The sequence below is a fragment of the Pipistrellus hanaki genome, assembly GCF_964339955.1.
Source record: "Pipistrellus hanaki genome assembly, chromosome: 10".
Classification (NCBI taxonomy): Eukaryota; Metazoa; Chordata; class Mammalia; order Chiroptera; family Vespertilionidae; genus Pipistrellus; species Pipistrellus hanaki.
In genome coordinates this window covers 60,645,324-60,670,069 of record NC_140512.1, presented here as the reverse complement: position 1 = coordinate 60,670,069, position 24,746 = coordinate 60,645,324, and the positions used below count along the sequence as shown (strand labels likewise).

The window sequence follows — 24,746 nt, the reverse complement described above, 5'->3', positions numbered from 1 at the left end:
AGAATTATAATGTTTTATTCTGAAAAGTTACTTTAAAATAATAATCTTTGTTTTTTTATTTTCTAATTGTCTATTAGTAGACTCTTGCCTTATCATTTCAGTAAGTCATATATACAATTTAGCTTATATCAAAATTAACATTTTAGTTTAATATATATATGAAATATATAATATATATAAAAATCAATACAACTAGTTGTCATTATAACATGCAGTGCAATCAGTTGATTGTGTGCATTGCCCTGTAGTATCCCACTTTGAACAAAAAAACCTAGGTTTCATAATATATAATTAATTATTATGGATTTATCATTCTAATTCCTCAATTAAAGATTTTATTTAAAATCAGACCTCTCAGAAAACTTAAGAGAAAGTCCGTATACAAAACTATATTGTGCACATGTGTATGGATAGTGTATGTACATAGTGTGTATGGTATATATGGTAATTTGTTATGCATTTTGTTTTCTGTATCTTATATAGCACATATATGATTATACATACCTCATATATGTTGCACATGCATATATATGAATGAGATATGTATGTATCTATACATGTTTATGTGCATATTGTTATGAATATTTGTAGTCATTGAAGACCTCTGTAATTATATAAGCTCACTTTGTATGTAAAATAATGTACATCATTGGTTCTCAAACTTTAATGTGAACCAGAATCACCTGGAGGACTTGTTAAACACAGATTTCAGGGCCTTATCCACAGTGTCTTTAATTTCCAGAAAGAGAGAGAGAGAGAGAGAGAGAGAGAGAGAGAGAGAGAGAGAGAGAGAACAAACCATTGACTTGTTCCACTTACTTATGCATTTCTTGGTTGATTCTTGTTTTTTGTGGGGGGAGAGTTTTTTTTGTGTGTGTGTGTTTGTTGTTGTTTTTTGTATGTGTGTGTGTGTGTGTGTGTTTAGTTGTTTTTTTTGTTTGTTTTTTGCTGGTTATTTGTGTATTTTTAATTCTTTATTGTTCAAAGTATTATATATGTCTCCTTCACCCCCACCCCCACCCCATTGACCTCTCCCAGCCTGCTTCCACCCCCCAGCACAGGCCCTCACCCCCCTATTGTATGTGTCCATTGGTTATGCTTATGCATGCATACAAGTCCTTTGGTTGATCTTTTACCACCCGCCTCCCACCTTCCCCTGCCTTCCCTCTGAGGTTTTACAGTCTGTTCGCTGCTTCTGTGTCTCTGGTTCTATTCTTGTTCATCAGTTTATGTTGTTCATTATATTCCACAAATGAGTGAGATCAGGTGATACTTATTTCTCTGACAGGCTTATTTCACTTAGTATATGCTCTCCAGGTTGATTCTTTTATGCCCTGATTGGAGATTGAACCTGTAACCTTGGCATATCAGGACGACACTCTAATCAACACTCTAACCTACTCAGCCAGGGCACCACTGAGTTTCAGTAAATATGGGATAGACCTCAAACATGCATTTTTAACAAATTTCAGGGGATCCAATGCCACTAAGGACTGCACTTCAATAATAACAGACACAGATAATATTAACCACCCTGTGTAATTACTAGGTACCAGGAACTTTGCTAAGAGGTGATTTCATTTATTACACACAGACTTGCCATTTAGATCATGATCGTTATGATAGATAAAAGTGTGAAGACACTAAAATAAGGTGCTTTTGTAAATTTCATAGAGATATTTTAAAGGATTCATCGTCAGATTAATTCATTTTCTAAATGAGCCTTGCCCTAATACAGAACTGCTGGAGCATCTGGCTAACAAAGTAGAAAGTAACCGTATTCTCACAGTATATTAAGTACAGGAGTCAGTTGATTTACAATATTTCCACTTTTCCATTTTATGATTTTTAGGCACATGCTTGAATTCCACTATATATTTTTTTTAGAAAATGCATCCATAAATTGAAAGAACAAACATTTGTGGAAATTTGGGTATCATTTCTATGCCTTTGATCTGTATGAGCAGATTAAATTGTTGGCCCTTTTTGCAGCATCCAGTTACAGAAGGAAGCTATCATTTTACATCTTAAGCTCTCTGCATTAGATATATTTTGCTTATGAATGTATATCACTCTCAAAATATTTCAGTTTCCATTGAATCCTTTTGTCTCATGTCACTAATGGTAAGGTACTTCGTACAACAGCACCAAATGTGCCATTTGTGAGGAAGCAGTGGAGACTCTCCTGGAGAACGTAAATGTAGTTCTTTCTAAACCTCTCCAGGCAGACGGGTAGTGGTGTCAGCATGTCATTATGGTAGAACAGTTCTGTTCAGGCACTTTGTCTCCCACTGCACACACCTCAGAGTAGAAGGAACAATGGTGCCTGGCCACTGACATCCTGGGTTCTGAACCACCTTTACCAACTTGGACAGCGCCAGTGGCAGTGATTTTGAAAATGCTAGAACAATGACATTCCTGATTGCTCACAAAAATACTTGTGACCTTTTTAAATGAACCCAAGGAGAGAATTTATTCTTTTTTATTTGCATATTTGAAAATAACTTCTTAGATCTATGAAGTCCTTCCATTCACGTGCAGTCGTATCTTTATTTTTGATATTTTTATTTTTGAAACATTTGATAAGAAAGATAACATTTTAAAGTATCCTGCACCTAAAGTTTAAATAGTTGTTATCTTCATTAAGATTTATCTTAATGTAATAAGGGTTGTCCTAAGATTCTCTTTGAATGAAATGATTAACTGCTCCTAATTATTTATCTAATTGCAAGATTAAAAATTAGTCTTATATGGTGATTCAGTAAGTAGCATTGTTTTCCTGATTGTTTTATTTAAAAGCTGGATAGCCTTCTTATTTTAATACTTCCATTTCCCTTTTAACAATCTTCTCACGGCAGTATTATGCTCACTCTTGCTATGGCTCCCCTACCGGGGTGCCAATCTCTGTTAGGATTTTATAGTTCTTCAGGTCTGATCTCCTGCCTTCTTTTTAGATTTTGGTTTATAAATTGGCTTATAATCATAAACATTCTTTGCATCATAGAGTCAAAATTTTAAAGGTAAGCAATTATTTGCAATTGTTTATGATTGAAAATTGCAATTATTTGATTGAAAATGTTGTAACTTTCCTTGACACTTAAATATCAACTCTCTTCATTTTCTCCGACTACAGAGGCCAGTAATAGTAGCCATGAGTCTCGTATTGGTCTAGCTGAGGGGTTGGAATCCGAAAAGAAGGCAGTTATACCCCTTGTGATCGTGTCAGCCCTGACTTTTATCTGTCTAGTGGTTCTTGTGGGTATTCTCATCTATTGGAGGTAAGTTGAGTGTTCGTTTTGTAAATGTTTCTCTTAAAGCTCAGATTTTTGCCTGTTTTTACCTGAAAATTTGTCAAAGCACATTCAGATTCCTTTTACTTGAGAGCTACCATTAACTTATCCAGGTACTGTGAATGAGATTAATTTTTGAATCCAGAGTCATAATAATAAAAGATTTGATTATTCTTCATACTTCAATCAAACAATGAAAGGTAAAATGGAGGACTTTTGGCTTAAGTTACTATAATACAGTGCTCTTACAATTGTACTTTCATATTTATCTAACATTCAAACCTTATCATAACATTTAACATGATTATAAGTTTATTTGCTTCAATGCTCCCACTGTTATAATTTTAAAAATTATTATTTAGGAACACATAATTTTTGATATAGTAAAAAATAGTTTTTTAATTATTGGATTATGTACAAGATGCATACAACTGCATACTAAAAAAAAATAGTACCCCAGATGAAACTGGTTTGGTTCAGTGGATAGAGCATTGCAGACTGAAGGGTCCCAGGTTCAATTCCGGTCAGGGGCATGTACATTGGTTATGGGCACATCCCCATTAGGGAGGTGTGCAGGAGGCAGCTGGTCAATGTTTCTCTCTCATGGATGTTTCTAGCTCTCTATCCCTCTCCCTTCCTCTCTGTTAAAAAATCAATAAAATATATTTTTTTAAAAGATTGAAAAAATAGTACCCCATATATAAAAGTAAAATTTAAGCAATTAAAATATGAATTTAATTAGAAAATAAAAAATTTAAATAACATAAAGACCTATGGGATTTGAAAATATATTATAATTTGCCTTGAGGATGAAATTTAGCTTATAATACCTATAACATACTAAAATCTTGAAAAGATAGGGAAAATTGTATCCATCATAAGCTTCCCCGCCGATAGCAAGATAAACACAAAGCAAATTAGTGAGTTTAACATGGACACAATGTAGGTCAGTATAGCTGTTATGATTGTGTCAGTTAGTAAACAAGAACTTTATAACAATAAAGGGAATCATATCTGTAAACCAAGAAAGAATATAGCTTAGTATTTTCTACTTCTGTTTTCAAAGAGCATTTTGTTCAGAAGATCTATAATTAACTCCTTTTTGCTATAAATCCATTAACTACATTTTGCTAGAAACCCATATTACCATTCTTTATGTGTTATCCCAAAATATATTCTCATTTTTTAAAAAAATATTTACTATTTAAAAATATTGACAATTTTCCATGTACTACAACTATGGGAGAATATTTTTAAATGAATGAATGACAGTCACTTCTGTCAAGAAATTTATGCTCGTTGAGGAGAAAAATTCTCTATGGAAATACTAGTATATAAAATATCATAAAAGTACATGCATGTAAAGCTAAAAGTGGTCTAAAAGAACTAAAGAGCTAAAGCTAACTGAGAACAAAGGATCTTGCCAGGCCAGAAATGGCAGGCAATCGTAAAATGTAGTGTTGGAGTTGAACGGAATTCAGAAGGTGGAGATAGGCCTGGCTGGCGTAGCTCAGTGGTAGAGTGTTGACCTATGAACCAGGAGGTCACGGTCTGATTCCTGGTCAGGGCATATGTGGGACATACAGAAGCAGCCTACCAATGATTCTCTCTCATCATTGATGTTTCTATCTCTCCCTCTCTGAAATCAATAAAAATATGTTAATAAAAATATTTTGAAAACCTTCAACAAGGCTTTGTTAAAAAAAAAAAAAAAAAAAAAAAAAAAAAAAAAAAAGAAGGTGGAGATAAAGATAAAGGAGAAGGCATTGCAGGCAGGAGGCAAAACCAGAAGCAGCATGAGCTGAGTAGCTGAGAGCCATCCCTGATGCAGGTGGTTGCATGACATTGGTTGGCTACAGTAGAATGTTTTCAAGGCCAACTGCATTTCATACCTGATTTCCTTTACAGAACAGAATAGACTGCAGACTGTGGAGAACAGATCATGCTTCTGTTATTGTACGTGGGTTAGGTGCCTATTTTGCAATTATGCACACAAAGCTGCTTTTTTCAGTAAGTTCTGTAGTTGACAATGACTCTTTTTCCCAGAAGATCCCATGCTCTGCAGAGTCCCGAGATCACAGTACAGAATTCATACATGTTTGCTCAACAAGGATTCATATTGCTTTTCTCCCTTCTTACCAACAGTGATATCATATTTATTTAAATGACTAATTTATATCTAATCTGATTCCCCCTGCCAAATCAGTGTTTGAACTTATTAGGAATTGGAGTTAAACAAATTTAAAATAAGATGGAAAGCAGGACCTAATTCTACTTTATAGTAAATAGTGCTAGAACAAAGTTCCAATGAAGATGTCAGATAGTTTAGTTATAACCTTGAAATAATTATTATGAGTCTTCTAGTCTCTTAATATTTTAAGTTTATTTTCTACAAATTTATTTTCTCTTATTTCAATACGATTTGATATTTCATGGAAAATTAAACTTTGGAGTGTTTTTTATCTTATATTAATAATGGGTTATTCCACCTGTATTAAGCATGGAAAAAATATAAAATTATAAGTTGGACAAAATAAATTTTACTTTCACAATAAGATGTTTCTCTTTTCCTCACAAATAACATGTGATGTACCTTGAATAGAGAGTGCATTAGCACTCTGGTGGTTTTATGTATGTGTGTTTTTTTAATATATTTATTGATTTCAGAGAGAGTAAGGGAGAGGGAGATAGAAACATCAATGATGATAGAGAATCATTGATAGGGTGCCTCCTGCACATCCCCTATCAGGGATCAAGCCCGAAACCTGGGCATGTGCCCTTGACCAGAATTGAACTCACAACACTTCAGTCCGCAGGCTGACACTCTATCCACCAAGCTAAACCAGCTGGGCTTTATGCATATATTTTATACCTAACTATCAAATGTTTTGATAATTTTTGCTACTTTTACTTACCCATTTCAGAACTTGACATATTTGTTCTACTCACATCCACCTGAAGTTAAGTAACTTTGAAATGTAACCTTTTAGATCAATAATATGGTAGTGGTATCATTTGCTAAATTACAAAATGCCAGTGCTGTACATTCTTCAAGGTTTGTGTCCATTACCCAAATTCCAGTGTAGATGCATTTGTGAACAATATGATTCCACTAGTCAATTTAGGCCTTCCTGGAGACTGCAGCCTGTGGAAAGGTTAAAAATCATACCAGCCCTGCTAGCATGGCTCAATGGCTGAGTATCGACCTATGAACCAAGAAGTCATGGTTCTACTCTCGATCAGGGCACATGCCTGAGTTGCAGGCTCGATCCCCAGTAGGGCGTGCAGGAGGCAGCTAATCAGTAATTCTCTCTCATTATTGGTATTTCTGTCTTTCTCTCTGAAATCAATAAAAATATATATTTTTAAATCATACCAACAAGAGTCCCAATGGCCCTTATATGGGTTTCCAAGCTTACATATTTAAACATTTTTCTAGCCTAGTTTTTAGAGGAAAAATATAACCTCAGAGTATGATGATAAATCCTCTCTTGTCTAATTTACCTAACTCAAGGTGGTCTATGTTTTGTGTAAATCTTGAGAGAAAATATGTTGTAGCGGGAAGACAGAATAAATTAGAGTTATAAAATATAGATCCCTTCCCCAGTTCATCCTGGCATTTGCTTTATGGCCTCACTCTCCCACCTAAGAATTAGGCTTCTCTTTTTACCATTTGCAGGGAAGTTTTACTAGATTACCGTAAAGGTATCAGTCAGACCTTTCAGGTTTCTGTCATGAATTCAGCATGAAGAATGGATATTGTTTCATATTTGTATAAGAATCTAAAAAATTGAGTAATAATTACAAAATTTTAGGTTTTAATTCTAAATACTTACGGTGATGAAAAGGTGTAAATTGAATAATCAGATTAACGTTGATTGATAGGGCCTATGTCTGCAAGTTTAAAACAGTCATCACTTTCTCATCATGGCTGAGTGATAATTAGCAGGAGACATTGTGATCAACACTTAGCACATAGACGTGAAGACAGTCACTGCTTATACAGAACAGATGGACTATAGATAGTGAGTCTTGTCATACATTAAATAATATGCCTTGAAATTATCTTCCAGATGTTTTAAGGTATAATTTACATAAGCTAAGTTGTAAGTTTCAAAGATGCAAAATTACTTTATAAGGAAGATATTTAAAAAGTACCTTTTAAGCCAAAACTGGTTTGGCTCAGTGGGTTGAGTGTCAGCCTGCGGACTGAAGGGTCCCAGGTTCGGTTCTGGTCAAGGGCATGTATCTTGGTTGCAGGCACATTCCGGGGGGGGGGGGGGGGTTGTTGTAGGAGGCAGCAGATCGATGTTTCTCTCTCATCAATGTTTCTAACTCTATCTCTCTCCCTTCCTCTCTGTAAAAAATCAATAAAAAAATATTTTTTAAAAAGTACCTTTTAAAAAGACAAAGGATAAAAAATTTTAGAGCTGTTTTAGTAGTTAGAATCTAACAAAACAAAACAAAACAAAAACACCACCAAAGTTATATTCAACAAAACAGCATTCATTAAAAGCAGTATAGAGAAGAACTTGCCATGGACACATTGTTTTGACTGTGGCGAGTGGGAAGAAAAGCATTTTGAATTCTCTCTTCATCGTAAATGTAAGTGTGCAGGCCCTTGAGGGGAGCTACCACCCCAGAATAGAGGCCTCCCAGTACCATGCTGCCTTTTAAGTAGAATGTCACTTCCTAAGTATGATTATCTAGTAGCAATATACAAATGCCCTTCATCCAAATATTTTAATACTTCCCACTTATAAGCTTTTTTGTATGATTTTCCTCCTTACAAGATTCTTTTGTTAAAAAAAAAAAAAAGTAGAGTTGGTATTTACCCAGATACTACAGTGAGCATTAGCAACATGTTAAACCTCAGTACCAGTGTGTTTTTAATTTATCTTTTCTGTTGTATGTGATGCTATCTTCTTTCCATTTTCTCAGAGACAAGCTCTTTCTATTTGTCCTTCCATTCATCCATCCATACATTCATCTTTCTCTAGCTATATACTCCACCTCTCCCTCCCAAATGCTTTGAGATTTTTAAGTTATCCCATTTGGGGCTTGAGTAGATTAGAGACTTTAGAATGCAGCTGTAAACTAATTTATGATTGGTAGATTTACTTGCTCCTGGAAATCCATCTAATCTTTTAATGTTTAACACCTACTGTACTCCAGGCACTATATTAAGAGTTGAGTCTACATAAATCCCATCTTTAAATATATATGGCACGAAATAAACATTTTGCAAAATAATTACTCTAACCACCAACTAAGAAGAGAATTTAAAATAAAATAATGGAGAATTATGTCCAGTGAGGTGGAGGTCAGGGTTACTTAGGCACATTTTTGAAATCAAGTAAAGGTGATTGTGATTGGAAGTTTGTGTTAGGTGCAGTGGGAACAGGGAAACTGAATGCTAGAATCTGCTCAGACAGCCAGGGGTTGTTTTCCCAGGGAAGATGTCACTGAGCATCTCGAAGGAGGACAGCACTTGCCTGGCATCTCAGTAAGAGAGGCATTTGACCAGAAGGAGGACAATGTTTACAGCTGGGAGGAGAAATACTGAGTTCGGACAGACAAGGGCATGTTCAATGATCTGTAACTTGTTAGTATTATTAGAGTAGAAATGTCAAAACAGGTGAGGACCGTAGGTGGATAGGGTATACATGTTGTAAGATACCGGGTACCATAATCTAAAGGTCTGTAACATACAGAACTAGAGCCAGTGTGTTAAAGGAATAGGGAGACTGAGTTCCGGTTTGATACAAGAACGATTTCAACAGTAAGAGGCACAGCAGGGGGACAGGAAGGCCTGCCTTTGGTGCCATTTGGAGGCACTTAGAAGGGAATGAGCTTTGAAGTAGGAGGATGAAAAAAATTTCTAGAAGCTAAAGATAACACAAAGAAGTGAGCTCCTTGTTACGGAAGGCATTCAGACTGGGCCTTCTTTCTGTGTCAAAGATGCTGCAGAAGAGATTCTTGTATCAGCTGCTATATTGCTCTGTCTCTTCACGCATCTTATAGCTTTAAGACTCATTGAAAAATGAATACAAACCCTTTTACCTGCTTGTGTAACCTTATCTTAGAGGAATGAAAGAGATTGTATTCTGTGATCATAAAAGCAAGTGTCTAACCCAGTTTCAGAATAGGCTACATCTGTGGTTGCAAAGATAAGCCAAACTTTCCCCGGGGTTTCTGCTCCAGTCTGCTTTTAATTCTATTCAAATGTGGTCTTTTAATAGGATGGTTTCTTTATTGATTGACTGATTGGTTGATTTGAGAGAGAAACATCAATTTGTTGTTCCACTTTTTTATGCAATCATTGGTTGCTCCTTATATATGCCCTGACCAGGGATCGAACCCAAATCCTTGGTGTATTGGGGCAATCTTCTAACCAACTGAGCTATCCAGCTAGAGTTAGGGGATGGTTTCTTTATCATAAGATATACTAGAGGCCCGGTGCACAGATTCGTGCACCACTGGGGTTCCTCAACCTGTCCTGGGGGATCAGGCCAAAACTGGCTCTGACATCCCCCCAAGGGGTTCTAGAATGTGAGAGGGTTCAGGCGAGGCCAAGAGACCCCACCAGTGCACAATCAGGGCTGGGGAAGGACCATGGAGGGATCCAGTCTTGCCCAGTCCCAATCAGCCAGACCCCAGCAGCAAGCTAATTTACTGGTCGGAGCATCTGCCCCTGGGTGGTCAGTGTGTGTCATAGTGACTGGTGGAACAGTCAAACAAATGGTCAGGCACTTAGCATATTAGGTTTTTATTATATAGGATGGCCCTCATCCCTCCCTCCACTCCTCACTGATCTGCCATATCTACTCCACTTTCCAGATGTGAACAGGATCCCTTTGTCATCTGATTCTACATCCACTCATTTTCCTTTTGCACCACCTGTTCAGTTTTTAAGGCATTCTTGTGTTCTCTCCATTATCTATGCTCTCAAAGGTTTCATTATCAAAGACATAGAAGCATTGCAGCAGAGGGCTAGGTTTTGCTATGCACATCATTGCTTTTGAATTATTTTTCTTGTGACATGAAGGTTACAAATAAACTATATAATGTTATGTGACTCATACTGATAGCAATGAATTCATTGAACAAATATCTGAGGGCCCCTACACATGCCAGACCTGTTCTTAGCACTGAGAACTAACACTGCACTGATTAAGACAAAGTACTTTGCCTTCATGGGATTTACATTCTGATGAGGGGGGACTAGCTAAAAATATATAAGGCAAATGAACAGATACATAAATAGGCCATCACACAGTGCTAAGTGCCACAAAGCAAAGGTCAAAGAATAGGAAGTTGGTGGGCTAGGCTGGTATCTTTAGCTAGCATGGTCAGTGAAGGACTCTCAGAGGAAGTGGCTTTTGGGCCAATGCAAAACTGATGGGAAAGAGGAAGGTGGCCAGAGGGAACAGCAAGAGCCAAGGGCTTGGGATGGTACTAACAGGGCCTCCTCCAGGGAGAAAGAGGAGCCAGGAGGACTAGAGCCCACTGGGTAAGGGAAAGTGTTATAGGTGATGAGAGAATTGAAGTAGGCAAGGGACCAAATCATGAAGGGTCTTCAGTCTTTCCTGAAATACTTGAATGCCATTCTATTGGGAAGCCATTGAAGAATTTATGCAGAGAACTGATTACTGAAACAATATAGGTGTGTCGTGGAAGAACAAATGTTGTGTTCGAGTTCATTAGGATAAATATTTTGTAGCTTGACGCTTTTAAATGGAAAATGAGATTGGCATTTTCTCACATAGATATTTCTATTTAAGCTTAACCACTCATGAGTAATACTTCAAATAAATTAAATGACCCACATCAAAGAGTGTCATTAGCAGTTTTAATTATCTAAGTTTTTAAATGAAGCATGTTTTGCATTCGTTTATAGCAGCAGTTGGTTCTTTGCTCTTCTCAGTAGTTTGTAGTGTGCTCTTACCAGATGTTACACTTATTATCTGAATGGAAATAGGTTCAGGTGACATTGTGGGTTATAGTTACCGTTGATTCCAAATGTGTTTATTCTCAAAACCCTCATCAACAAGGCCAGCATTTGTTGGGAAGAAAATCACCCCTATTTTTGGTTATATGCTCATTATTTCCTCACTTTGTTCTGTCATCAGTGCATTATCATACAGTATAAAGCTGACTTCTTTTTTTCATCAAAATGTTACCACTGTGGAATTTTATTTCTACGTGATCATAGCTTGCTGCCTTTTGCTAGCAGCTGACTGGGCTCGGAAGGGCTTGGTCACTGAAATATTGAGTGAAAATAGCTTTGGACAAGCTCTTTTCCACTGTGGTCCTGTCCAAGGTAGAAACAGTGGAAGAGTAACTAGGGTGTTAAGACATTCTACCTCAGCCAAGCTACAACTTCAACTACAACTTCAAATACCACCACTGCTTACAGCAAGTTTGATATCCACTTGCTCTTCTGCATCTGGTACATAAAACTGAGATAAATTTGGAGGCCATAAATTGCTCCAATACTTTGTGTTTTATAAAATAAATATAGATGCCCCCTTATGTTTTGTTTCTGATGATTTCTGTCATGACTTTGAGGTAGCGCAGAAATTGTCTCATTCTCTGAGGCAGCTGGTAGTTTAAATTGCTTTCTTTCCTTTCCAGGAAGTGCTTCCAGACTGCACACTTTTACTTGGAGGACAGTACTTCCCCCAGAGTGATATCCACACCTCCAACACCTATCTTTCCAGTTGCAGGTAACAGCTTAACGTATGACCACGAGGAGCTGGTTGATGTTGAATGAAACGCAAAATGCTGGAAGGGTTGTCCTTATTGTACTTTGCAAATGCCTATAATATACTTTCATAAACATTTGTGTTGTCCAAAATATGTATGACATCATTTATCAGGCACCCAGTTGTCTAACTTGTTCTCAGAGATTTTGAACATTCTTAACCATACACATGATGTGGGGAAATAGTTTATAATTGTTCAGATGTACTATGTTAAAGAGCATAAGCATTTACAGCAATAACGTATTAGTTAAGAATAATGCTGAGTTTTGGTCCTTTCAGCTTCTTTTAATGCAAACCTAAACAAAACAAAAAATGAACTAAACCAGTGCAGTAGGGTAGATAGGACAAAATAACAAAAATGAGGAGAATCTTTAGTTCTTTCTGACCATCTGCATTTGTGTGGGGAAAGGTTTCTTAACTGTTAGAAAAAAAATCAACGACTTTTATCAGAACTTGCCTAATTAACACTATGCAAGAATCAGCCAGTGTCATTGAAGACACCCATTGACCCTCGAGTTCACACTATGACTACATTCCCAGACACTTATTTTATTACCATTGTACAACCTCTCAGCATGAAAGAGGTAACAAACAAGGAATTGTCTAGAAATGTGTGACCTATGGAAGAAGCACAGATAGAAGGTGAGATAAGGACATGGAAAGTCATCAAGTCAGGGAAAACAAGAGGAGAAATTCATCCACGTGGCCATTTTACAGAAGCCTCTTTTTAAATTTTCTGGGACTACATATATATATTATTGCTAAAGACACAAGTTTCACCTGATATTATCTTTGGAAATCTCATGATTTAAAAAATGGAAAAAAGAGAAGTATTTTCTTTGTAACTTTTAACAGACATAGGAATTAGACATCTTTGGCTGTTTTTCACCTTTCATCAACTATGTCTTTAATCTGCTACTGTTTTCGTTGTTGTTGTTGTTGTTTTTAAAATATATTTTATTGATTTTGTACAGAGAGGAAGGGAGAGAGATAGAGAGCTAGAAACATCGATGAGAGAGAGTCATCGATCAGCTGCCTCTTGCACACCCCATACTGGGGATATGCCCGCAACCAAGGTACATGCCCTTGACCGGAATCGAACCCGGGTCCCTTCAGTTCCCAAGCCAACGCTCTATCCATTGAGCCAAACCAGTCTCGGCCCGCTACTGTTTTATTTCTATTTAACTCTTCGTATTAAATTACTGTGTATTTATGTTAGTGTAGCATAGTGGTCGACAAACTCATTAGTCAACAGAGCCAAACATCAACAGTACAACGATTGAAATTTATTTTGAGAGCCGAAAACCAACTTCTGCAGATGGGCCAAGAAGTTTCAATCGCACTATATGTGTGTGCCCTCAGGTGGTATTTTGTGGAAGAGCCACATTAAGGGGCCAAAGAGCCTCATATGGCTTGCGAGCCACAGTTTGCCAATCACTGGTACAGCACAGTTTCTCATGGACATATAAGGGATTTTGAGACTTTCCGTTCTGTTATCTATTGCATTTTGATCCCCTTCACTTTCAAACATAACTCTTCTACATATCCTGTTAGCCTGGGTATGCAAATTAACCACAATATTATCCAAAGTCCAGCATAGGCTATTATTAACAATATAAAGAGTTAATCCAAGATCAGGACCTTTGTTTAGGAAATCCAAAATCCCTGTTCTGCTTCTCAGAATAGTGATCAAGGGATCTCCTCTTTTTTCCCTGCTCAGCTCTCAAAAATGCACTCTTGATCACCCAAATGTGTGCATTTTCATATGAAATTGGAAAATAAAAAGATATTTGGGTCTTATTTGCAGACCAATTCATAAAAGTAATCAGCAAAATAGCAAAATTTTAAATAAAAAGTAGTCCGTGTGCTTGTGCACAGAGCTTACCTGTGCGGGATAGCATCGGTGGATTTGAAGGATCTTTAGTAAAGAACCAACAATTTTGATGCCACAAATTATTTCTGTTTCCTTATCTGCTTATAAAAGCTACTTGCAGGCAAGATCCTCCAGGAGGTGTGAAGGTGGAGTTACACCCTTGTCTAGAGTTTCTTAAACTTAACTGGCTAATTCAATGTTAGTATTCAGGTATACTCATCTAAGAGAGAGAACAGATGGATTCTAATTTTTTTTAATCAATCAATTCTTGGTAATTGAGGCTTAAAAATATTAAATGTCCTGGATGCTTGAACAGCTGTTGATGTAAATAACTGTTTCCAGTGAAATGTGTTTGATGTTTCCTTGTCAGAGAAATCACTTGTGAAATTGCATGCTGTGAACTAGTAATATGTTTAATCGAAGAAAGTCTTTCCAGGAATAAAAATAGAGCCAGTTGAAATAATTTGGCCTCTTCACAATTAACTCACAGATATGATAACTTTGTTTTCATAGTATATTCAACTTAAAATTCTTGGTATACTAAAGATTAAACGTCCCAAAGATTTTTTATATCATTTTCAATGAATAGTCTTCTCTATTACATAGAAAATAAAGGAAAAATGTTTTCAACTGTAAAAAAAATCTTACTATTTAACTGTAACACAGTGAGCCATACAATTTTTTAAAAACTGAAATTGCACTATATATCATGTCTGTGGTAAAATTGAAAGTATATTGTTTCTGCATTTTCCCCTAGAATTTACATGCAACTCATACCCATGTTAAAGAAAGTTGGCCATAAAGAGTTGCAGTTCACTGATAAGAAGTGAGGCTTTGGTGGTATTTATCATTTAACATTGAAAATGAACTCTTCTCTCTTTGGAATATAAAAAGGAAAAAGAGATTCTTCATCTAATCAGAATTCTAAAATGCAGATTATGGTAAATAGTAAATATAGAAAACATTGGCAATTGTTGCTAAAGGTTTCATTGAGGTTATAAGAATAATTGAATTTTGAAGTTCTTTTAGAAGAAGCCTCCTAGTAAGTCTTTATAATAGGAGGCACATTCATGTAAGTTGAATCATCCTTTCCAACCTCATTTTTTTTTTTTATTCACTTAGATGATGTCGGAGCAATTCCAATAAAACACTTTCCAAAGCATGTTGCAGACTTACATGCAAGTAGTGGGTTTACTGAAGAATTCGAGGTACGGTTTTACTACGTCTATGTTAAGTAATAGGGAAAATGGCAAATTTAAACGATTCAGCAGTAGACTATTTTTTCAAATGTCTACTGAAACCATTGAAACCATTTTCACTTCTAGTAAGAATATTAGTTCAATATATGTGTTTAGGAGATGTGTTATGATTATCATATAATTTAGAAAATTGGTTTTCCATTTTAAAAAGCCATGTTGTGCTAATGAAAAAATTAAAAAAAACAAAACAAAACATAGTTAATACTGGCACATAAAATACAGAAATCTAGCATTCTTTTTAAAAATAATAGGCATTAGTAACACTAATTTCTTTTAATTTTCTAAATTATATAAATTACCCTAAATGACTAAATTTTTAAAAAATATATTTTATTGATTTTTCACAGAGAGGAAGAGAGAGGGATAGAGAGTTAGAAACATTGATGAGAGAGAATCATCAATCAGCTGCCTCTTGCACACCCCCTATTGGGGATGTGCCCGCAACCAAGGTACATGCCCTGGACCGGAATTGAACCTGGGACCTTTCAGTCCACAGGCCGATGCTCTATCCACTGAGCCAAACCGGTTTCAGCTAAATGACTAAATTTTATGCTTCTCAGCCAAAGTATATACAAAAATTAATTATAAACATCACAGCAGTGTAAATGCAGGAACATTTATTATACAGATATAATAAATATTATACAAAGTGACATCCCAATTTCTCAAAAAAAAAATGCACTTAAAAGCATTTAAAATTTACAATCAATGAAAATTTTATTAGTAACATCTCTTAAAATACTCCTAGGTAGATGAGGCAGATAATTTGCTGTGAATTTATCATGGCCCATTGAACTATCAGTTCACAGACTTTTTAAAATAGGGTCACCTATCGTACTGTCAGCCTTCGCCCAACTCCAACTCACCTCAAACAAAATTGTAATTGAAAGAGGGAGAATGTGCCAAAGATAAGTCTGATTCTCCAAATGTGAAAAACCATCAAGAAAAAATAGACAATTTATAATAAAGTTGCTGATAGCAAATGGGCTAAAGCAGGTTTATCGCTTTCACAACTATACAATCATTTTGAATATTACTATGCTATTTGTAATAATGAAATTAATAACCTCAAGAATGTGTTTTTTAATTCCATTGTTTTTAACTCACAGTTTGAGTCAAGAAAGAAAACTTTTCATTAACTTAATAATTAGCTTAGTAACTAATAATGTTATACTTTTTAAATATTAAATTGTTTCTAAATCTAGAGTCAGAATGACTTGCTGCAAAAAAAGGCATTAAAAGCTTACTTGGAGAGAGGGTGGGCCATTTGTGATTAATCAGGTTCATATTGGGGTTATATACTTTCTCAAAAAAGTATAAGGCTTTCATGTTATTATTTTAACATTAAATAATTATTAATTTCAAACTCATATAATTAGAAAATATCTCTGAAAATAATTTTAGCTCATTTTTAAAGATAATTGCCAGAAGTAATTTTCTATACCCATTAAAGTTTAAATTAAAAAGGGTCAGTATATAGAAAGTACGTAATGCTATCTAAATTTTTGTTTCAAAAAATATATGATAAAAAGTTTTTGGAGATTTTTAATATTTTGTAACCCTAAATCTATTTCAAACCACCTAATAGGAAGTGTTTTATTCTTTAAAATTACTCAAACAAAAATATGTATCATTAATTCAGTTTCAAATAGTGCTACAGTGATCAAATAGCATTATATTTGGTTATTAGCAAATCTAACTAATATGACAAAATGTGTCCTCAAATAGATGGGTTTCCTCATCTGAATTTTTTTTAAAACCATCATATTATCGTACCACTGTCCTTTTTAAAAATGTTTATTTTTCCTTTCACATAATCTTAAAGTTCCAAATTGTTAGAAATTTTGATTTGCATGTGACATGTTTGAAACATTCTGTTTTGTATTTGATAAATGTATTTATTGCATGATCATAGTTTTCCATTGTAAACCTAATATGAACACTTTTTTTTCTCATTTGTCGTGTGCTGTGGAATTTGATTTCTTTACTTATTTGGCATTCATTCCCTCATTAGACACTGAAAGAGTTTTACCAGGTAAGGCATTATTTCACTGCATTTTCTCTTAGCCAAGAACTAGTTGTAACATGCTAAAAATTTTTTAGATAGACTATTTTTGTTTGTTTTGTCTTCATTATATTTTAAGGCCCTTTCTCTGAAAGGACATGTGTGAAAATGTTGCACGTACAATTTCTTTTCAGGAAGTGCAGAGCTGTACTGTTGACTTAGGTATCACGGCAGACAGCTCCAACCACCCAGACAACAAGCACAAGAACCGATACGTAAATATCGTTGCCTGTAAGTATGTCCTTCACTCAGCTCTGACTTGGTTACCATTGTCATTGCTATACCTTTAAACAATGTCCTCAAGTCTTCTCAGCAGCCCTATTGTTGTTGCTGTTGCTGTTGCTGTTGCCAAACCTTTATGTCTGGGAATAAGACGTGTTAGATAATAGATCGAATTTATCTCTATGATTTAAATGCATTTTGCCATTAAGGTCACCTGTTTCTTTTATTTTTTTTAAATTTATCTTTATTGTTGAAAGTATTACAATTGTCCCCACAGCACTATTGTCTGTGTCCATGGGCTGTGCATATATGCATATAAATTTTTTGGTTAACGTCGTTCCACCCCCCACTTCCCACTTCCCTGTTTCTTTTAAATAAAACAAACTCATTTTAATCCAGTCCTCTCCTCAGGTTCTATTGACTATAAATCTATTCTTATGGTTTCTGTCATTATTTATACTGGTACTAGAGGCCTGGTGCACGAATTTGTACATGGGTGGGGTCCCTGCAGGAATTGGCCAAAGCCCCAGTCCAACACCACCTGCAGCTCCTACCTACAACTCTCGCTCATCCTGGCCCCACTGTGCCTCTGTGGGCTTGCACCCAATCAGTCCCTATCAGGAGAGGCTTGAGCTGCTATAGCAGAGCTTGCCAGCCATGAGCCCTGTGTCTGGCGCCCTCTCAAGGGGCGTGGCCTGTGGGATGGGGCTGAAACCAGCTCTCTGACATCCCCCAAAGGGTCCCAGATTGCAAGAGGGCATAGGCCAGGCTGAGGGACCCCACTGGTGTATGATCAGGTCAAGAAGGGACCACAGGAGGGTTCCAGGATGTGTCCAGCCCATCTCACTTAGACCCTATCTACCAGACTCTACAGGTCAAAGCATCTACCCCCTGGTGGTCAGTGCACATCATAGCAACTGGTCAACCAGTTGACTGCCCCCTGGTGGTCAGTACACCCCTGGTGGTCAGTACATGTCATAGCGAGTGGTTGAGCAGCCTTAGCATATCATTAGCCTATTATGCTTTGATTGGTTGTTCAGTTGTTCTACTGTTCAGTCTATTTGCATATTACCTTTTTATTATATAGGAATTCCATGGTCCTATTTGCATTTGAGATCTACTTACTATTATGTTAATTTATTAACCAAGGTATATTTTCTTTGGACTTTATTTTTCCTTCCACTCTTTCCTCCCTGTCTTGTCATTCTTCCTGGGGTCTTGTAAAGGGTTAGTTGGATTCTTTCTTTCCCTTTATTTTCTTAGTTATGTTTCTCTTTTTCTTCTCAATAACTCTTTTCCTTAATGCAAGTTTACCTCTTTTTTTTCCTATGAAATTACCATCTTTCTTCTGTTGTTGTTTTTTAAATTGAAGTATAATTGACATATACAACATTATATTAGTTTCAGGTGTACAAGCTGAAGATGCAACATTTGTATATATCACCTCTTGCTTATATCTCTTCCCTCTGATTTTCTCCTATATTCCCTCCCCTCCATCTCTTGCAATCCATCTTCATCCCCCTTCCTGAATCTCTACTTACATTCTTTCTTATATATTCCATGTGCTTCCCTAGATCCATATGAACATAGTATTACCGGCCTGGTTATTTAAATACTGGTTCCAGCCTAGTTTCTGGAGGCCAATGAAACTGCACTCGCCTCCCTTTGTTACTACATTTTTTCTAAATAGTTTGCATAGATCCTGCCTGTCTCTCCATGGGGCTTACACCAGTGTTTATTTTTTTAGTAGAAGGTCCCCCTTCATGTTTGTCTTCCTCAACTGAAGCAACTGCCTGGCTGCACACAAAACTCAGCTGCTTCTTGGAGAGGGTGAAGTTGTTAAACTATTCCCTTTACAAGCTAAATAGAAAATGCCCAGCAGGTAACTAAGAAGAAGATGGAGATGAACATTTGTTGAACAACTCCTATGTGCCTGGCACTGTAAAAACATCATTTTGTTTAGCCTGAGACTATTTGGGTCAGTGTATAGAGTATCAGCCTGTGGACTGAAGAGTCCCGGGTTCGATTCCGTTCCGGGGCACGTACCTCGGTTGCATACACCTCCAAGACCCAGGCTCTGGTCGGGGCATGTGCAGAAGGCAACCAATCGATGTTTTCTCTGACATCAATATTTCTGCCTTTCCCTCTCTCTTCCACTCTCTCTCAAAATCAATGGGAAAATATCCTCAGGTGAGGATAAAAAAAAACAAAACAAAACAAAAAAACCCACAAAACATTATTTTGTTTAATTCCTGAAACAATCTGGCAAGATGGGTAATTAACAGTCCTGCTTTAGAGATGGAGAAAAACAACTCGGAAATTTTAGCCAGTAACATCCATTGAAATATATTAGAACAAAAGTACAAAAATCGGTGAACCTGCCTCACACCCCTCCTTCCATTGCCGTACATTATTTCTGCTTATATCCCTGCGCCTGTGTGAGCAGCTGTCATCACAGAAGCATTAATGTCGCTGAATATCTCTAAATCTTGTCACTGATTGGTCTGTACTCACTTCTTTACCCTTGAAAAGAATAGTCTGCCCTGTGAAACTACCATGTTTTCTTCCGTTAACATTTTCCTTTCTTATTCTGTAGTTCTCCCAAATAGTTTCTCTGCAGAAATGCAGCTAATCCCACACACTTCATTTCAATTTATTTAAATTGCCACAGTACACAGTGTGGAAGTCAGTACGGCTTTCATGGACAAGGCAGGATCCATGTCTGTTGTTGGGCAACCTTTCTCCTGCCTCCTTTTGCAGGAGTTCCTCTTTGAGGTTCTTCCCTTGATAGAGCTGTTTGCTGTAACTGTTACAGAAGTCCAGAAAGAAAAACCAGCAATGCTTCAAGCGTTTGGAATCACACTTTAATATACACCAGTAGGCTTAGAGAAAAATGAAGTCAAATTCTAAGCAGAGCTGAGACCCCATCACTCTTCTCTCCCTTCAGTGGCTCCTCCCAGTTCACAGCCCAGGATCCACCTTTAGACATCTAAGATGTCAAGTTCAGATTTCAATCTCTACAAAAATGTTTATCATCCCAAACCTATCCAGGTTCTTCCTTCATACCCCTCTACTACTTTGTACCTCTCTCAACGCCTCAGCCTTCCTTTCTGTGTGCATGTCCATTCTCACCTTCTACATTAGAAAACTTGAAGTCAGAAGCTCTTGTTATTTTTATATTTATCTTTGTCATCTCTGGAGTCCCCAAAAGCCTGCTATAGTAAATTACATCGCATTGATTCTAATTATACTTGACAAATTATTACATAAATAGAAAGAACCTTTATGCTGAAAAGTAGTCCATGCTATAATGAATTTTTTTTTTTTTTTTTTTTTTTTTACAGATGACCATAGTAGGGTTAAGCTGGCACAACTTGCTGAAAAAGATGGCAAACTGACTGATTACATCAATGCCAATTATGTTGATGTAAGCATGCTTTAAATGAAATGTTATAGAAGTTATATTAAAGTAAGAATTTATTGTGCCACTTACTAGTATTTAATACATGTTATATGATCGATAATAAGAAATACAAATCAGTGGTGAGAGATTTCCCTGTTTAAAGGATTTCAGACTGAATAACAGTCCAGCTCATAAATATGGTTTATCTTCTAGATGTGTGAGGGATTCAGGCTGGGAATGTATATTGAGGGTAGGATGGATGGATAGATAGATAGCTGGAAAGATAGGTAGGTAGGTAGATAGATGATAGATGATAAATAGGTGGTAGATAGATAATAGATGATGATAGATGATAGATAGATGATAGATAGATAGATAGATAGATAGATAGATAAATAGATAGATAGAAAGAAAGAAAGAAGGGATTTAGGAAGGTTTATAACCCCTTCAATATGAAGGGCAGGACCAGTGCTTATTTTACATGTCCCAGAACTCCTGGCACAATGCTGTGTAGATAGCAGATGATCAATAAATCCTTACTGGAAAATCTCCCAAGGTGGTGCTGGCTAAAAGTGATTACTCCTAACCAGTTATCAATCTTCATAACCTTGGGCATCCCTCAGGACACCAGCTTTGTAGGACCTGTTAGAGTTCCTCAGGGACTAACTTAATTGGTTTTTCACTGTGGTCAACAGAATGTCAGTGGAGCTCCGTTATTCTCCTGATAGTGAGCTCTCAGTCTTGCTGCCTTCATGTTTATGCTGTGTGGAACACTGAATTCAAAGATGCGAGCACCAAATAGAAGTACACAGTGGGTTTGTTGTAGGCAACCACTTCTTGCTTCCAGATAAGGCAATAAGTATGTCATATGAAACAGGGGGCTGGGAGTCAGCACTACCGTTTTGAATCCAGGTCTGCCGCTGGCTAGCTGTGGGAGCTTGGAAAGCCACTTAACTCCTCTGAGCTCCAGTGTCCTTACCTTCAAATGAGGATGGTGCTTCCATTTAGCATGTATCAATAGCTTATGGATTAGAGTCAATGTCTGTAGAGCATCTTGGCCAGCAATGGGTGCTCACTGAAGCATAGTTATTAATCATTAACGTTGCTCAGTTCCACCAAGGAAAGGGTAAGGAGACACCAGAGGTTTCCTAACTGTTGTAAACAATTGAGTCCCAATGCCTGGACCACATTTCAAAGCAGCACATTTAAGGACCAGATATTAAGCAAAGTCCATAGACTTAGAGTAAATATACTTGGATTAAAGATGCACAGAATGGTACACCTCTTTTTCTACAAAAACATGTAGCTAAAGAAGAGTTGCTATATATTTTTTTTAGTACTAATAAGTTTATCCAGCTTTGCAGGTTTATTTTTTTTACGATTTTCTTTTATAGAAAAAAAAAAAATGTGCTGACCTAAAAATGTAAGTCTTAGATTGTTAAAAATGGCACACAAATCAGTTATTAAGAAATGTTTTCATTTATTTCTTCAGGGTTACACCAGACCAAAAGCTTACATTGCTGCTCAAGGCCCCCTGAAGTGCACAGCCGAAGATTTCTGGAGAATGATATGGGAGCATAATGTGGAAGTCATCGTCATGATCACAAACCTCGTGGAGAAGGGAAGGGTATGTGGGTAATCCCTTATGGCATCCCCAGAGTAACAACCAGAGGCACTTCAAAGTGCTTTCATGGAGTCAGCTTTAGGAAGCAGCCAAAGATAGGAGAGCTCATCAGGATTCTTTTCCAGGAAGTATGACAACTAAAGGAAAACAACATTTTAGGGCAAAAAGTTTCACTATTAATCCAGTTATCTGCTATTGAAATGCATTCTTTATAGTTTGGGGAAGATAAATGGAGCTCTTTAAGTAGCAATGTGGAGTGAAGCTGATTATAATTTAGAGGAGCTGTATTCCAGTGCTGGCCCTAGGTGACTAGATACATTCAGCCTCACTTTCCTCATCTGAAAAAGGGAAGTTTGGACCAGATAACTGCACTGTCCTTTTGCTTCTTTGATCTGTCTCTGGTCTCCTCTTCAGCCAATCTGGTATCACTTAGAAAGGAAAGAAATATTTAGGATAGTGCGAGAGTCCATTCCTGTCACAGTCTCAGACCTTAAGGCCCCCTCTTCCCAGTACATTGTTCATTGGATATGGAAAAAGCATCTTTACTTTCCCTTTTGCAGAGAAAATGTGACCAGTACTGGCCTGCTGATGGTAGTGAAGAGTATGGGAACTTTCTGGTCACTCAGAAGAGTGTTCAAATGCTTGCCTATTATACTGTGAGAAATTTTACCCTTAGAAACACAAAGATAAAAAAGGTGAGTCCATAAACACATCTGGCCCATTCTCAAGTGAGTGGGTGGTATAAGGAAAATAGGGTAAAAATGTATAATAAAGACATTAAGCGCTTTTATTGGGTGTACCGTTAATAATATCGGATTTTGTAATAAAATAAATCACGATAATTTCAAGAGTAACATCAAAAGTGCTTTATTCAAAGTAATGTACATTGCTAGCTACATGTTTCCCCATCTTTCAGGTAATTTGTGGATACTGTCCTAATACAATACAAGAACTTTTCTTGTATTGAGGCAAACAATTCAGAGACCCAATTTTCTACTTCTTTGTATTGTGAAGTGCTGTTCAGAAAGTGCGTGTGCTATTGATCGGAACAAGTGGTAATCTGAAGGAGCAAGGTCTGGTGAATACAGTGGGTGGGTCAATACTTCCCAGCCAAGATCTTTTAACATGTCTTCAACTGATTTTAAAGTGTGTGATGGTGTGTCATCATGAAGCAAATTTACTTTGCCACGTCTTCTGGAACATTCTGGTTGTTTCATGATCAAAGCATTACTTGTTCAAATTGATTACTTGCTGTTGGTAGTGATCAGTATTAACAGTTTCATCTGGTTTTAGAAGCTTATAATACACCACACCTTCTTGATCCCACCAAACGCAAAGCATTATCTTCTTTCCAAAGTGATTTGGCCTTGCAGTCAATGTTGATGGTTGACCTGGATCACCCCATGATTTTGTGCGTTTGGGATTCTCAAAATAAATCCACTTTTTGTCACCAGTCACAATTCAATGCAAAAAAAAATAAAAAAATAAATACTTTCTTTTGTGCCATTGAAGCAACATTTTACTAATGACTCTTCGGTTTTCCATTTGTCTTTTGTTCAGTTGATGTGGCACCCATTTTCCTTCCTTTAAAACCTTTCCCATTGCTTGTAAACAATTGAAAACTGTTTGCTGAGCAACGTTTAATCTTTCTGCAAGTTGTTTTTGAGTTTGCAACACCTCTTCATCCAATAATGCTTGTAACTGTTGGTCCTCAAACTTTTTCATTTGACCTGAACATCTTTTGTCTTTCACATAGAAAAATATCACTTTTAAAGCATTTTAACCAGTGTTCACAAGTATCTTGAGATGGATGTTCACCATAATTTTCCCGAGGTATTCAGCAGCACTTATCTTCAAAATAAAGTAATGAATTAAAACTTCCAGCAAATGCTCCTTTTTTGGCATGAAATTCAACGTTTTTAAGCATAAAAATATCTATGATGGTAACACCTTCAGCAAATTTGACATATGAAGTTTTGAAGCTTATTGTCAATACAACAAAATAGCATACATATCAAATCGCGCATATATATATATATATATATATATATATATATATATATATATATGCAGTATCTGTGTTACAGATGGGAGAAGAATTCCTTCCTTCCTCTTTCAAAAACCTCAGTCTGCTCTTCAGGCCTTCATCTATAATTGCATGAGACCCACTCATATTTTGGAGCTTAACCTGCTTTACTTAAAGTCTATTAATTTAAATGTCAAACACATATAAAAATATCTT

The 24,746-nt window shown here is 36.5% G+C and overlaps 1 protein-coding gene across 4 annotated transcripts in view; it reads left to right on the top strand.

Moving 5' to 3' along the window:
- PTPRZ1 (protein tyrosine phosphatase receptor type Z1) overlaps positions 1-24,746 on the top strand; it is a 170,684-nt gene that overhangs the window by 126,318 nt on the left and 19,620 nt on the right. For 2 of the 4 annotated variants that reach the window (XM_084897130.1, XM_084897128.1), the window contains exons 13-20: positions 3,134-3,278; positions 11,928-12,019; positions 15,054-15,139; positions 17,205-17,225; positions 17,390-17,486; positions 20,822-20,904; positions 22,373-22,507; positions 23,065-23,199. In XM_084897130.1, the coding sequence (XP_084753256.1) occupies positions 3,134-3,278; positions 11,928-12,019; positions 15,054-15,139; positions 17,205-17,225; positions 17,390-17,486; positions 20,822-20,904; positions 22,373-22,507; positions 23,065-23,199 (794 nt within the window). The remainder of the gene's footprint in view (positions 1-3,133; positions 3,279-11,927; positions 12,020-15,053; positions 15,140-17,204; positions 17,226-17,389; positions 17,487-20,821; positions 20,905-22,372; positions 22,508-23,064; positions 23,200-24,746) is intronic. The other 2 variants (XM_084897131.1, XM_084897129.1) reach the window with 1 other exon arrangement.